At 42.8% G+C, this 15,978-nt stretch overlaps 1 protein-coding gene across 3 annotated transcripts in view; it reads left to right on the forward strand.

Annotated features, from left to right (window-relative positions):
* The window catches only part of SCAF8 (SR-related CTD associated factor 8), a 1,507,655-nt gene that overhangs the window by 114,428 nt on the left and 1,377,249 nt on the right, over nt 1-15,978 (forward strand). For all 3 annotated transcript variants that reach the window (XR_011203719.1, XM_069234634.1, XM_069234635.1), the window contains exon 5: nt 7,925-8,075. Coding sequence is in view for 2 of the 3 variants with exons in the window: in XM_069234634.1 (XP_069090735.1) it covers nt 7,925-8,075 (151 nt within the window). In the remaining variant the exon portion in view is untranslated. The remainder of the gene's footprint in view (nt 1-7,924; nt 8,076-15,978) is intronic.

Here is a 15,978-nt window from a genome sequence, read left to right on the forward strand (position 1 = left end):
CCACACCTTCATCCTACACAGAGGAACAAGGAATAAGTGGCCAAATGCACAAATTTGGACAAGAGCTCCAAAGTGTAGAATCGGACTACACACAAAAGAGACTGTACATCCAGCACGACACAGGGAAGATATCAACCCTTCCCCCAATCATGAGGAAAAGAAGGATCGGACTTCCAAAGGATGACGCACAACCACAAGCCAAAGTGGTTAAAAAAGTCACGCCTCCGCCCTCTCCACCACAGGCATCGCCGGCACAAACACCGCCACAAATGCACTCACCAGCGCAAACTACCATAAGTCATGACGATCAGGATCAAGACGCTTGGGACCTGTATGACACCCCAGTGCCGGACAATGATCCCGAGTCATACCTCACAAAGCCGTCACCGCCAGAGGACAGTACCTCATACTCGCAACTGGTGGCTAGGGCAGCAGAATTCCACAATGTCCAACTGCATTCCGATCCTATAGAGGATGATTTTTTATTTAACACCCTCTCGGCAACACACAGCCAATATCAATGTCTCCCAATGCTACCAGGGATGTTACGGCACGCAAAACAAATTTTTGAAGAGCCCGTAAAATCAAGAGCCATCACCCCAAGGGTGGATAAGAAATACAAACCACCACCCACAGACCCAGTGTTTATCACTTCGCAGTTACCACCTGACTCCGTGGTAGTAGGGGCAGCTCGCAAGAGAGCAAATTCACATACATCTGGCGACGCCCCACCTCCGGACAAAGAAAGCCGAAAATTTGATGCGGCAGGGAAAAGAGTAGCATCACAGGCAGCCAACCAGTGGCGCATCGCAAATTCACAAGCGCTGCTGGCCAGATATGACCGCGCACACTGGGACGAGATGCAACTTCTCGTAGACCATCTTCCCCAGGAATACCAAAAAAGGGCGCAGCAAATAGTGGAAGAGGGACAAACGATCTCAAACAATCAAATCCGCTCTTCACTAGACGCAGCCGATACTGCAGCAAGAACAGTCAACACTGCTGTCACCATAAGGAGACACGCTTGGCTACGCACTTCAGGCTTCAAACCTGAAATCCAACAGGCTGTCCTTAATATGCCCTTCAACGAGAAACAACTTTTTGGCTCTGAAGTGGATACAGCCATTGAAAAACTTAAAAAGGACACAGACACGGCCAAGGCCATGGGCGCACTCTACTCCCCGCAGAGCAGAGGCTCTTTCAGAAAAACTCCATTTAGAGGGGGGTTTCGTGGCCAACCCACAGACACCACCAGCCAACAAACCAGAACCACACCATATCAGGGTTCCTTCCAAAGGGGAGGTTTCAGGGGATATCGGGGGGGTCAATTCCCAAGGAGTAGGGGAAGATTCCAGACTCCAAAAACACCTCCACCTAAACAGTGACTTTCAAGTCACGCAACCCCTTCACTCAACACCAGTGGGGGGAAGACTAAGCCAATTCTACCAATCTTGGCAACAGATTACAACAGACAATTGGGTATTAGCAATAATCCAACATGGCTATTGCATAGAATTCCACAACTTCCCACCAAACATCCCCCCCAAAACACGCAAAATGTCACCACAACATTTAGAACTTTTAGGACTAGAAGTTCAAGCACTACTGCAAAAGGATGCAATAGAGTTAGTACCAGTACAACAAAAAAAACACAGGAGTTTACTCCCTGTACTTTCTAATTCCAAAAAAAGACAAAACATTAAGACCAATATTAGATCTCAGGACACTAAATACCTACATCATATCGGACCATTTTCACATGGTCACACTACAAGACATCATTCCACTGCTCAAACAGCAAGATTACATGACCACATTAGACCTAAAGGATGCGTACTTTCATATACCAATACACCCTTCTCACAGAAAGTACCTACGGTTCGTATTCAAAGGAATACATTACCAATTCAAGGTGTTGCCATTCGGAATAACAACTGCACCAAGAGTGTTCACAAAATGTCTAGCAGTAGTAGCAGCACACATCAGGAGACAACAGATACATGTGTTCCCTTACCTAGACGATTGGCTAATCAAGACCAACACAGTAAAAAAATGCGCAAACGACACCACGTTTGTCATACAAACCCTTCACAAACTGGGGTTTTCCCTCAACTATACAAAATCACACCTAGAACCGTGTCAAACACAACAATATCTAGGAGCAACCATCAACACATCAAAAGGAATTGCCACTCCAAGTCCACAACGAGTGCAGGCATTCCACAAGGTAATAAGTGCTATGTTTCCAAACCAAAAGATACAAGCAAAATTTGTGCTAAAACTTCTAGGCATGATGTCATCATGCATAGCCATTGTCCCAAACGCAAGACTACACATGCGACCCTTACAACAGTGTCTAGCATCACAATGGTCACAAGCACAGGGTCAACTTCAAAATCTGGTGTTGGTAGACCGCCAAACATACCTCTCGCTTCTATGGTGGAACAGCAAAAATTTAAACAAAGGGCGGACATTTCAGGACCCAGTGCCTCAATACGTTATAACAACAGATGCTTCCATGACAGGGTGGGGAGCACACCTCAATCACCACAGCATTCAAGGACAATGGGATATACACGAAACAAAATTTCATATCAATTACCTAGAACTGTTAGCAGTATTTCTAGCGTTAAAAGCCTTCCAACCCATAATAACACACAAATACATTCTTGTCAAAACAGACAACATGACAACAATGTATTATTTAAACAAACAAGGAGGAACACACTCAACACAATTGTGCCTCCTAACACAAAAAATTTGGCAGTGGGCGATTCACAACAACATTCGCCTAATAGCACAATTTATTCCAGGAATACAAAACCAACTAGCAGACAACCTTTCGCAAGACCACCAACAAGTCCACGAATGGGAAATTCACCCCCAAGTTCTGAACAAGTACTTTCAAATTTGGGGAACACCCCAGATAGATTTGTTCGCAACAAAAGAAAACTCAAAATGCCAAAACTTCGCATCCAGGTACCCACACCGCGAATCACAAGGCAATGCTCTATGGATGAGTTGGTCAGGGATATTTGCGTACGCTTTTCCCCCTCTCCCTCTCCTTCCATATCTAGTAAACAAGTTGAGTCAAAACCAACTCAAACTCATACTGATAGCACCCACATGGGCAAGACAACCTTGGTATACAACTCTACTAGACCTTTCACTAGTACCGCATGTCAAACTACCCAACAGGCCAGATCTGTTAACACAACACAAACAACAGATCAGGCATCCAAACCCAGCATCATTGAATCTGGCAATTTGGCTCCTGAAATCCTAGAATTCGGACACTTAGACCTCACACAAGAATGCATGGAGGTCATAAAACAAGCTAGAAAACCTTCCACTAGACACTGCTATGCATCTAAGTGGAAAAGATTTGTTTACTACTGCCATGCCAATCAAATACAACCATTACATGCCTCTACTAAAGACATAGTAGGATACTTACTACATTTGCAAAAAGCAAATCTCGCTTTTTCATCTATAAAAATACACCTCGCAGCAATATCTGCTTACCTACAAACTACTCATTCATCGTCTCTATTTAGAATACCAGTTATTAAAGCATTCATGGAAGGGCTAAAAAGAATTATACCACCAAGAACACCACCAGTTCCTTCATGGAATCTTAACATCGTCTTAACAAGACTCATGGGTCCACCTTTCGAACCCATGCATTCCTGTGAAATGCAATATCTAACCTGGAAGGTCGCATTTCTCATTGCAATCACATCCCTCAGAAGAGTAAGTGAAATACAGGCATTTACCATACAAGAACCATTTATTCAAATACACAACAATAAAATAGTTCTAAGAACAAATCCAAAATTTCTGCCAAAAGTAATCTCACCATTCCATTTAAATCAAACAGTAGAATTGCCAGTGTTCTTCCCACAACCAAATTCTGTGGCTGAAAGGGCACTACATACATTAGACATCAAAAGAGCACTAATGTATTACATTGACAGAACAAAGCTAATCAGGAAAACAAAACAACTGTTCATAGCTTTTCAAAAACCACACATAGGAAATCCAATCTCTAAACAAGGCATTGCTAGATGGATAGTCAGATGCATTCAAACATGCTATCTTAAAGCCAAAAGAGAATTGCCTATTACACCAAAGGCACACTCAACCAGAAAGAAAGGTGCTACAATGGCCTTTCTAGGTAACATTCCTATGAGCGAAATATGTAAGGCTGCAACCTGGTCTACGCCTCATACGTTTACTAAACACTACTGTGTAGACGTACTAAATGCACAACAAGCTACAGTGGGCCAAGCTGTACTAAGAACATTATTCCAAACTACTTCAACTCCTACAGGCTAAACCACCGCTTTTAGGGGAGGTAACTGCTTTATAGTCTATGCCAAACATGTGTATCTGCAGCAACATATGCCATCGAACTGAAAATGTCACTTACCCAGTGTACATCTGTTCGTGGCATTAGTCGCTGCAGATTCACATGTACCCTCCCACCTTCCCGGGAAGCCTGTAGCCGTTTAGAAGTAGATCATAAATCTTAAACATCTGAACATTTGTAAATAATTATTAGAAACTCTTAACGTACATACATATTCACTCCATTGCATGGGCACTATTTATACCAAACAACTCCATCCTCACCCTCTGCGGGGAAAACAATCTAAGATGGAGTCGACGCCCATGCGCAATGGAGCCGAGGAGGGAGGAGTCCTTCGGTCCCGTGACCAAAAAGACTTCTTCGAAGAAAAACAACTTGTAATACTCCGAGCCCAACACCAGGCAGCGGACTGTGCCAAACATGTGAATCTGCAGCGACTAATGCCACGAACAGATGTACACTGGGTAAGTGACATTTTCATTTCTATACAAAAACCTATTGGCCTGGAATTGTCTCTGAGTGTGTGTTCCTCATTTATTGCTTGTGTGTGTACAACAAATGCTTAACACTACTCCTTTGATAAGCCTACTGCACGACCACACTACCACAAAATAGAGCATTAGTATTCTCTTTTTGCCACTATCTTACCTCTAAGGGGAACCCTTGGACTCTGTGCATACTATTCCTTACTTTGAAATACTGCATACAGAGCCAACTTCCTACAATGTTGTTTTTAGTTCTAGAACTAGAATTTATATAAATAATATTTAGAATAACTCACAATTGGTAAGGTTTGAATTGTGGTTTTTAATAGTGGTGGTATGGGTGCTGTGTGTTCTAATCATTTTTTGGCCTCAGCACGTTAAGTTCAATCAGAAATTATGTATAGTATGTTAAACCAGTGGACCTCGACTATTACAAATGGTGGTTATTCGCTACACTGCAAGGTACATCCATTGCCTAGCCCACCAAAGCTAACATTGATTTTCCAAGCTGTAGGAGGAGACTACCATGTTGTTGAAAAAAACGTGCAGTAGAAAACGTTTCAGCTGCACTCAGGGGAAAGCCTTTTATTTAAGATATTTTTTTGTTTGAGAAAAAGGGTCCAAAAAGTAAAATTGAACTAGTCTGCAATCTTTACAGGCAGCCTAAGTGGATCTAAAGTGAGAGCTTGTGTACGTTTACTGTCCATACCTCAAGTATGGGGATTGAATGTGTGCTGTGAATCGTTAATATGCTTAATTTTACATCCCTGTAGTAAGGAAGCACAATGTACCTGAGGTTCGCAGTAGGAACATTCCACTGTCAATATAGAGTGCCACGGTTTGAAATCAGCCCCCCAGCTCCCCCCCACAGTCATTTCCACATGCTTGCCACTAGTAGCAGCCCACTTCCATCGTAATTGAGTATCCATCTGAACGTCTAGCTTATAAAGGCTCACTGATCCTGAAAATAGAAAAGGATTGCAAGGCAAAGTCTCTAATGCTCAATGTAGTGTTGTGAATAAAACTCCTGAAATCGGTGGTATCCCCCTTCCCAGTTCTGTCTAACCTGTGGCCGTTGCTAGACCCAGTACAATCAAGTATTTCCTTGTGGGACAGTGATCGATATGGGGAAAACAGGTTAACTCCGTTAAAGGCTCCCAGTCCTTAAGCCTGCCAAATCTCATCCTTACTGGCTTCCATGGTGTCCTACCTTTCTCCTGTCCCGAATGCTAGTCTATTCATGAACTAACTCCAGCAATGTCTGGAAGATCATTAGTTTAAAAAAGAGAAAAAATGGTTGACAAACTCTTTACCTTGGTAATAGTGAATCTCACTCTTGATATGGTCAAAGACACAGTCTGCACCAAGTTGTCCTTTTCAGTAGTAGTCTCCAATGCAAACGATTGGTATGGATACGTGACTATTTTGACGTGCCGTCAATTTAAGAGTGCTTTCTGTGCACGGTCATTGGTCAAGTAAGGAGAACAGCCATCACCTCAGTTTCCTGGATGCATGAGCTGGGAAGACTTTCATACAATAATAATGCATGCCTGAACAAATGAGGAGAGGTGAGGAGCTGCATATCAGAGGTGATGTAAATAATCTAGACTTGGCCTTTATCTAGGTGCCTTCAACAAAGGCAGGTCATTTGTCAAAAAGTCCTAATTCAGTGGGCTGATAACCTAGACACTTTTCTGATGGATACGTCTGTCTGCTGATTCCTCACCTTTTGAATATCCTAGGCCCAGTGTGTATCTATAAACTGCTGACATAGCTGTCTCTAATGACCCTCAGTAAAAACACTCTCAGATGTACAACTGAATACTTTAACCAATTGTGTCATATGATGTGCGTGAGAACGCCTCACTAACACCTTAATACGTTATCCCACAAACAAAATGAGTTAAAGGCCAGGAAAACCTTAATAGTGAAGAGGTGAAAGATAGTTTCTTTTGATCTGCAAATCTAAGGGAAGTAAAGGACACAAACTGTCAGAAGATTGTAGATGTGAAACATCCACCAATACCATTAAAGCCTGTTAGTACCGAACTGCAATGTCTGTATGTTTTTCTGTGCCCTTCACAGCTGCAGAGCTCGCTCTCCTCTGTTTTCCATCAGTTTTTGCACACAGTGACCAGGTTGTTTTAATTATATTTTTAAATAAACTCTTCTAAGGTGAATTAATCGGGCTGCAAGTTTGCTTATTACAGAGAAACCTAGGCAATGGTTTGAAAGCGCAGCAATGCACTTTTGAGAAGATTTATTTTCTATTACATAACAGTCTAAGGTTCTTTATTATAGCCTTATAGCCTGCTGTGGTGCATTTAAGGCCAGCTCCAGCTACGGCAGGCTATAAGGCTATTAGAACATGCTGCCCCTAGAGGGAAGAGTGTTCTAATTACTAAAACAAAGGCCTCACAGAGCCCGAGAGGGTTAAAGTCCCTTCAAACTTTGTGAGGTTTTTGTTCAAAGCAACATCTGTGAACAACAACATTGGAATGTTAGAGCTCTGGCCTCTTAACGGCCATTAGAACCCCAGAACACTTCATTGACTGCAGTGGAGCTTCCAACATTTCAGTGTTTGAGAAGTGCCCTGCAGCACAATTCTTTGCCATATCTCCTCATATATAACATGTCCTGGAGTCCATGCAAGTACCAGAGAATTGTTCCAACTTTCATGATTTTAGTGAAGATTCTTATTATGTAGAATCAGACGTTCTAATAGGTACCCATTTTATTTCTGCCCTCTGGACCTTTTCAGTTTATATGAAGTTACACAGTCGAAGCATTGTCTTGGGTCATGCCTTCGCCCCACTCAAAACAATGGTCATAAGATCATCTGCATGCATCCATACTATATAAAAAAGTAGATATTTATTTGTTTTCCTGATGCTTAAGGATATGAATGTCTCCTCTTTAGTTTAGATCAAGAATTTTTTTGTTGAAATACGTTTTTAATGACTAAATTTTTTAGGGGCATTGGAAGTCAAGTTCATTGGGTGGGGGACTCACTTTTGAGGTTAAGTTTTGAATAAGTTCATGACTATTGCTGTTTTCTCATTTATAGAGTAAAATCGTCAGAGTACTAAATTTGTGGCAGAAGAATAATGTTTTCAAAAGTGATATAATTCAGCCTCTACTGGATATGGCTTCAGGAATAGTTCCTCCAATTGCCCCTGTTTTTCCAAGTTCAGCATCAAATGTCGGCAGCTCATCGGGTAAGAAAATATTTACTTTACCCTAGCTTCATGTCTATTTTTATTTTCATCTCTAGTTGGTCAGATCTTAATGACTTGGGAAAACTTTTATACATAACAATTTCTTCCTCTGTTGCAGATGATATATGGAAGGTTGTTATCTGGCAGACATTGTAGAGATTGTGTAATTGTGAAGCATATCATAATACAGTAGACACCTATGCTATGAACATAGCAATACATGAGTTTCTGAACATCATAGATTGAGTACTGTGAAGCTTGTGGAAGAAAAAGTTCTGCATAGCACTAGCTTGAGCATCATTAGAGGGACCTGCTTTGCAGGATCACCTCATCCTAGGAAGAACAATAGTCTGTTGTATAAGCACAAGGACCATGGTGGAGTGTAGATTTTCTGCTGATTGATAAATACGGTACTATGCATGGCTTTATGACCTAATGAGTGCCTTAAATTATATACTGCTCGTAAGTTGCCATTAGTGCATTTTCTTCAAGGATGAAATACTCAATTTGGAATGTTAACCACATCTGACTTTTGAACAGTTTGAACCTTTTGAACATTGATTTTGAAGCACTCTAGTTTAGAGCCTGTAGTCATTCTGGCAAGGCAGCTGAATTGGGTTCCAATGGAAGGGGATAAATACATTTCAGTACTTTGTCTTAATATTTAGAGGATACAAGAAAATGTATATGGCTCTGCAGTGATAGTTGTCATAAATCACACGTTCTCTTCTCTTTCTTCATCGGTTTACAAGTTTGCTCATCAGGCTATCATCAGACCAAATTTCAGTGAATGATGAAATCCTCTAAATTCAGACTAAAATATACTGCACCTTGCTGTCACTGCAGACCATGCAGTTGAGAAATTGAGCACTCTATAAAGCTACTTAACTATACATAGTGTATTTTTCATCTTGTGGGGACACGAACAAGACATCTCTTGTGTTTTCAGTTAGACCTAGCCAGTTTGTTCAAATGTGTCATCTGGAATGTCTGTCTTAAGTACTCAAAATCTGAAACATGAACGAACACAGGACTACCTAAAGAGAACCTGAGAATCATTGACATAGGTGTAGAAAAAAGATGTCAAACATTTGAATCAAATAATAAAATGATTATACATGATGTCCCCCCTTTTACCCTTGACGAAACAAAGGAGAGATGCCACACGTTTACCCTAGACTGCGTGCTTCTCACTTGAGACGTGGACTGAGCAAACACATCTTCCACCTCATAAGTCCTATTAAGAAGGGGGTGGTTGAGTGTGTCAGATGTCACCAGTTGCTCTAAAACCATAAACAATGTGGCAACCCCATGCCCTAATTGTGCAGTAAGACAGATTGGACGACTGAGAGTATACTCTGTGCCACCTTGAAATGGAAATCTCAGTGACAGTCACACAGGCTTTTGTAATTACAAGAAAAGCCTGTAGCAACATTCCCAGTATTTATAACAGCAGCAGGTTAATGAAACCAGAATAAAATGTTTAATTCAGTACATTTCATGGAAGTTGTGCAGCATGAATCCTCTTCTGGAATCACATGCAGGCATCATTCCACCATCAATTGGTCGATTCCAGAATGGTTCAAACTCCCACACCCTCCTCTTTTTGGGCGTCGTTGATCACCATTTGGTGGTATGCTTATCCCCTCTGTTATACAGTTCCCCAGTGCGTTCCTGTGTGTAGTCGCCATCTTCAGATTCTTATTTCTGCTGTTGGTTCTGGAGGCAGCTCTGAAAGGTTTTCAGTAAAAATCTAGTTTTTGGAATAAAATCGAACAATTTGCAAAAGACTGCAAAAGAGACAACGGTGCGAGAGTAGGGAACCTTTTCATCTTCCTTCTGACTGGGAACCCCACTGGTAACGGCCACGTGGTCGAAAAATGAGGGCAGGTTGGATACAGAAAATATCCTCTAAGTTCTCCCCCACCTACCACCACAAATTTGCACAAAGACCTCCATTAGAACTGCATCCTCTGTCCCCTAAAGGACCATTGAGATGGGGACTGCGAGGCCTATGCTGCATTCATACCAAAGACCCTTAAGGTACACCAAAGACCCGCTGGAACACTAGATCACCACATCCAGCGCTCAGAGGATGCAGATTCCACCGAAGATATCACCCTTTCTAGAAATGACAAAGTTGAGGAAGCCGAGACAGCTAATGGCAAAGTATCAGACATCGAAACATGTATGATCAACCCCGAAAAGAAACAGGTGGTGAAAAAACTGATGAAGAATGTCTGAAAGAAATGAACCGAGGTTATAAAGCTGCCGAAAGGCACTGAGCATAAACACTTGAACAGTAAGTCCCATAAAGTAGTATCTGCACCGAAACAGGCGTTGTTTGAAGGCCATCCGAAAACAAAGGAGCCACATGGATCCTGAGTGAAGGATACTAATGCAGTCAAGACTGTCAAAGTTCTCGACAATTCCATCCGGTCACAAAGGAGTGAGAAAAGGACAAAACTTCAGGGAAGACAAAACTGTCGACGCAGAAGAAGAGACCTTTGCAGATTCTGGAAGCAGCAGAGAAGACACTGTAGGTCAAGAGAAAGAAAAGAAGGCTTGCGGCCAATATGTCATCACTCCTGCATACAAAGGAGATCAACTCAAAGGAATTTTGAATCCTCACCAAGCCGTTTACATCTTTAAACCAGTGAAGGCCAGTCTGCCTTGGAGGCTCTAGCAACATCAGAGCTCCATGAAGAAGAACAAGAGGAGTTCTTTGAACTAGAGGTGGCTGAATCCCTCGAGGATAGCATGGACAACTATTCTTTGAGGCTTCACCACCAGACGACCTCTAATTGTACAACAATATCATCAAAAGGGCTGCTGAAACATATGTAGTCCAGCGGGAGGAAGAAAAGGGACTCTCATGCCAGCCAGCAAAGGGATCCTATACCTTCCAGTGCTACCTGGGGTATTGGTTCAAAGGAAGGAGGCATATCGGGGACCTGCCGCTTCCTAGAGTAGAAAAAAAGTGTAAGCCATCTATTCAAGACCCAAAATACTTACTGGGATACCTGTACATGCACCGCCACAGGCCCATCACTTGAAAAGGAGAGCAAGAGGCTTAACATAGTGGGGAGGAAGATTGAGAGGGAGGCTGCAACCCAGTGGCTGATTGTCAACTCCAACTCTCTGTTAAACAAATACGGGCACCAGAAGAGGGTTGAAATGGAGGCCCTCATAGAATAACCCCCAAGAGTATAAAAAGGGGGCCAGAGCAGTTAGGGGAAGGCTGAAACATAGCAAACACATGCCTGAAATCATCCTTGAATGCGGCAGACACTGCCAGCAGGCAGATGTGCCCAGGCATAGCACTAAGGGGACATGGTTGTGGTTTTAGCCAGAGGCACAATCCTCCATAATCAATATACATTTTACAGGAGACCCCATGATCGCTCTGGCTGGCGATGAGTCCTTACATCAACTAAAAAAAAAAAGACAAAGAAACAGCAAACGCAATTGGGGGCTCTACAGTACAGAGAAAGGGAAGAAGCATAACCTGAAGGCCCTCTGGCAGAGCGCTTTTCATATCTGGCCAGGAACCATGAAGCGGCTCACACCAGGCCCCACAACCGACCACGTACCAGCAGTGGTGACATCCAACTAGAATGCCCTTTCATGCATGTAGTGGAAGAGGACAAATTCCCCACGGGGAAGGAACTATATGCAAATGTCTTAACCAACCAACCCTATCCCCACATAACACCAGTGGAAGGCAGAGTAAGAAATTACCCAGAGGAATGGGAAAAAATCACTTCAGACAAATGGATTTTGATCGTGATAGATCATGGATACTGTGTAGAATTAATCTACCTCCCACCTCAAACTCTCCAAAACCAAATACATTCATGTAGGAGGGGGATCATACACCTAAAGAAAGTGGAGAGAGAACCCTTAGAAAAGAAAACCATTGAAAGGTTCCCAACAAGGGAAACTATTCGCCTTACTTCCTGGCCTCCAAACAAGATCTAACTATGAGACCAATTCTAGACCTCAGATTCTTTAAAAAAAAAAATGCATTCATATTCAACACTTAAGGATTACAACACTCCATGAAGTTATACCACTAATAAAGACGGGATTATATGGCAACCTTGGATCTAGCAAACACCTCTACACATCCCAATGAATCAGACACAAGTACAGCCTCAGATTTGACTAGGTGCACTTCCAGTTCACAGTGCTGCCACGGGGCATAAACTCAGCACCAGGGGTCTTCACAAAGTGCCTTGCTGAAGTTGTAGCCTACCTAAAAAGAAAGGGTGTTAATGTAAACCCATACTTAAATGACTGGCTAGTAAAGGCGAAATCAAAACAGAAATGCTAAAAGGACATTCAAACAGTAATCACCACATTAGGATGTCTGGGTTTCTTAGTAAACCACAAAAAGTCATCAACACAACTGGAACAGGAAAAGGTCCAAGCATACCCTCTCCCGATCGTGAATGGCAGTCTCTGATAGTGAGGACTGCCATGAAAACTAATGGCCATGCTGGCATCATGCATACTGCTTATAACACATGCCAGACTGCACATGAAACCTTTCCAAGAATGGATATGCAACCAATGGGCACAAGCCACTGGGAGTTGGGAGGATCAAGTGGTTGTCACAGCAAAAATTCAAAAGGAAGGACAGTGATGGTAATCAAACGTGATAAAAGGGAGTCCATTTAGGAAACCAACTTAAATGGTGGCCATCACAACGGATGCATCTCACAAGGGTTGGGAGGTACACACAGGCAACCTGAAAGTACGAGGACAAAGGAACAACACGGATGCGCTGCAGACCATCAATTACCTGCAGATTTCCTATCCCTGAAGGCATTGCAAACCCACATCATAGATCAAACGGTACTAATACAGACATCAAAAGAACATGTTCTATCTTAAATAGGGAGTAACAAAGTCATTATGGCAATGGACAGTTCCAAGGAAGATCACTGCAAACAGTCCACCTACCAGGAAAAGAAAAAACAGAGGGGGACAGACTAAGCAGACAAGAAAGCAGCTCCCACAATTGGGAGCTAAAACACACTGGAGGAAATATTCAGAGCTGGGGGAAGACCAGAAATAGACCTGTTCACAACAGCAAAAAAAAACACAAAATGCCAATAGTTCGCCTAGAGGTTTCAGCACCACCAGTCAGAAGGGAATGCCTGATCAGAGCGATTTGCTTAACCTTTCCTCCACGTCATCTAATACCGAAGGAATTTAGGAAAGCCAGACAACAGGTAACGCACATCATCCTCATAGTGCCACAATGGGCTAGATAAACTTGGTAGTCGGACCTACTGAAGATGTCCGGTGAACAAATGATAACAATCAAAGAACAGGATCTGCTAACAATGAAGGAGGGCAGAGTGTCCCACCTGGAGCTGTCAACACTGAGCCTAGCAGCCTGGCTCCTGTATATTTAGAATCCATTGCAGTCCATCCACCCCACCTCACTCAATCCGACCTCAATGCAGTCTACCTCACCCCACTCCACTACAATCCACCCCGCCCCAATCCTCCACTCTACTCCAGTCCACCCACTTTTGCAATCCAATCCACCCCGTCCAAGCGCAGTCAACCCCTCCCTGCATCAGCTCACCCCACATCGCCCCATCCCAACCCTTCCACTCCACTCCAACCCATTCACTCCACTCCAACCCATCCCAGTCCAGTACACCCCAGTCCATTCAACCTACACCACCTCACCTCATTCCTATCCACTTCACCCCAATCCTATCCGCCTCTCCCAATCCTACCCACCCATTGAAATCCTTTCAACCCCAATCCAGTCCTATCTCTCTCTCCCCTCCCCCCCCACCCCCCAGTCCAGTGAATCCAGTCTACCCCACTCCAGGCTAATCCACCCTGCTTCAAACCACCCCACCACAGTCCAATCTACTCCAACCTTCACTTCAATTCAAGCCATTCACCCCATTTCAATCCACACCACTCCAATCCACCCCACACTACCACAATCCAATCCACCCCAATACCTCAATCAACTTCACCTCTCCCTATTCTACTCCACTCCACTCCACTCTACAACACTCTTCTCCCCCCACTCCACTCTGACAGTCTTTGCCACTAATTTTTAGCCATGCTGAACAGCAGCATCACTGGTGTAGCACATAGCAAAACACATTGCCAAAGCCAGTAGCTCTTGTATAGGCGAAACCTATAGACTTGGCCAATGCTTGTTCCATCTTACCCCACCTTCCTTTTGGGTGTCGTCGACCACCATTTGGTGGTGTTCCCGTCCCCTGTGTGAAGTCAGACTGTGCCCTTGGATGTTCCTGCGCATAGGTGCCATCTTTGAATTCTTTTTTCGTTCTCTCCTGGTATGCTTTCTTTCTTTTATCATCCCTACCATTATCTTCCATCTCTGGGTAGGTGGGTGGGTCACGTGTGAATCCATAAAACTCTTCAAGCTGTAAAATTTGGAGTGGGGTAAATTGGAATGGGGTATATTAGATTAGAGTTGGTTAGTAGGAGTGGAGTGAAATGTGGTGAGAGTTTTGGATTGGATTGGATTGGATTGGAGTGGGTTGGTTGGTATGGGGTGGATTGGGGTTTATTGAAGTGAGGCGGGTTGGAGTGGGGTGTATTGGCATGTACTGCACAACTACGCTCCGAAATTACACCTAAAGAAACAAACCTTTTGCAATATTTAAAAAAAATAAACATCTTTTGACAACAGTGCCCAGGAGAAAAAACTAAAAGAAAAACATGAATGGAAATTGAGAAAAGAAGACATGATATGGAAGTTAGCTTAAAAAAACAAAACTTTGCAGTTTTGTTTGACCAGCTGACACTTTCTGCTTGCAGGGCAATATAAGCCTTCTGCTTGCAGGGCAAAAGAAGTAAAAAAATAAAATAAATTGTTCCTCAGTCACATTAGGAGCAACTGAAAATAAATGATGCTTTCTCTGCAGTGATGAATTATGAGGCTGTAAAGAAGAGTGATGGGCACGCTAACAGATGATAAGCGACAACCGGGCTACAAACCCTTTACTGAACACAACAGATTCTCTCAAAGGAGATGCAAGCACTAGCGCATACACTCGCAGATGTGACCCTAAAAAAGTGGGGACATTTCCAGACAAAACCATTAGATGGCGGAATAAAGCACATTTGAATCCAGAAAACCCTTCAAGCTGCAGAACTACTACTATTGTTTAGTAACCATTTCGATTTCTTGCGTGATGTGGCTCATGGATCTTTCAAGTATTAAGGCAGACGAACAGTCCTAAGTGGTGCTATAAATGGTCTGTAGAATCTTTTTGAATTTCTCCTCCCCAACACAGTGGGACATGGGCCACAGGCCACCTTCACAATATATTCGCTTTAAGTGCACAAAAGATCAAATCCCAAGTAGGGAAGACCACCTTAAATTCAAGTGATACTCCATTCATGTTAATATCACAAAGACCTTCAGAGACAATTATGTTCTGGAAAGCAAGACCTATATCCTTACTAAATGTCCATTGACTCAACTTGATCCCATCAGTGAACTGATTTTGCATTTTATTGTATTTTGCCTGTTCCAGGTCTCCGGTATGTTGCCTTGTGTGGTTAGATTTTCTTCACACACTAAACATTGTGAGATTTCAGACGCATTTATTTTGCACTGCTTGGTAGGTGCCACTTTGTCCACAATAGTTGTGTGCATACCCTTATTGCCTTTGTAATTAACTTAATTTTTTTTATTTTCAGTCCAGTGACCGAGAATCTTTTGAAAGTTTTAGGTTGGAAGTATGGCTCAGACCATGACAACTGGTAAAGTAGATATGCTAAGTAGTTTAAATGATCTCCTGAATGTAAGAGTAATGTGGTCAATTCATAAACTGGAAGCCATATTTTTTTTAATTCTGTGCGCGAAAGAAGGCTGGTGATCACACAA

Source organism: Pleurodeles waltl, chromosome 5 (genome assembly GCF_031143425.1).
Source record: "Pleurodeles waltl isolate 20211129_DDA chromosome 5, aPleWal1.hap1.20221129, whole genome shotgun sequence".
Lineage (NCBI taxonomy): Eukaryota > Metazoa > Chordata > Amphibia > Caudata > Salamandridae > Pleurodeles > Pleurodeles waltl.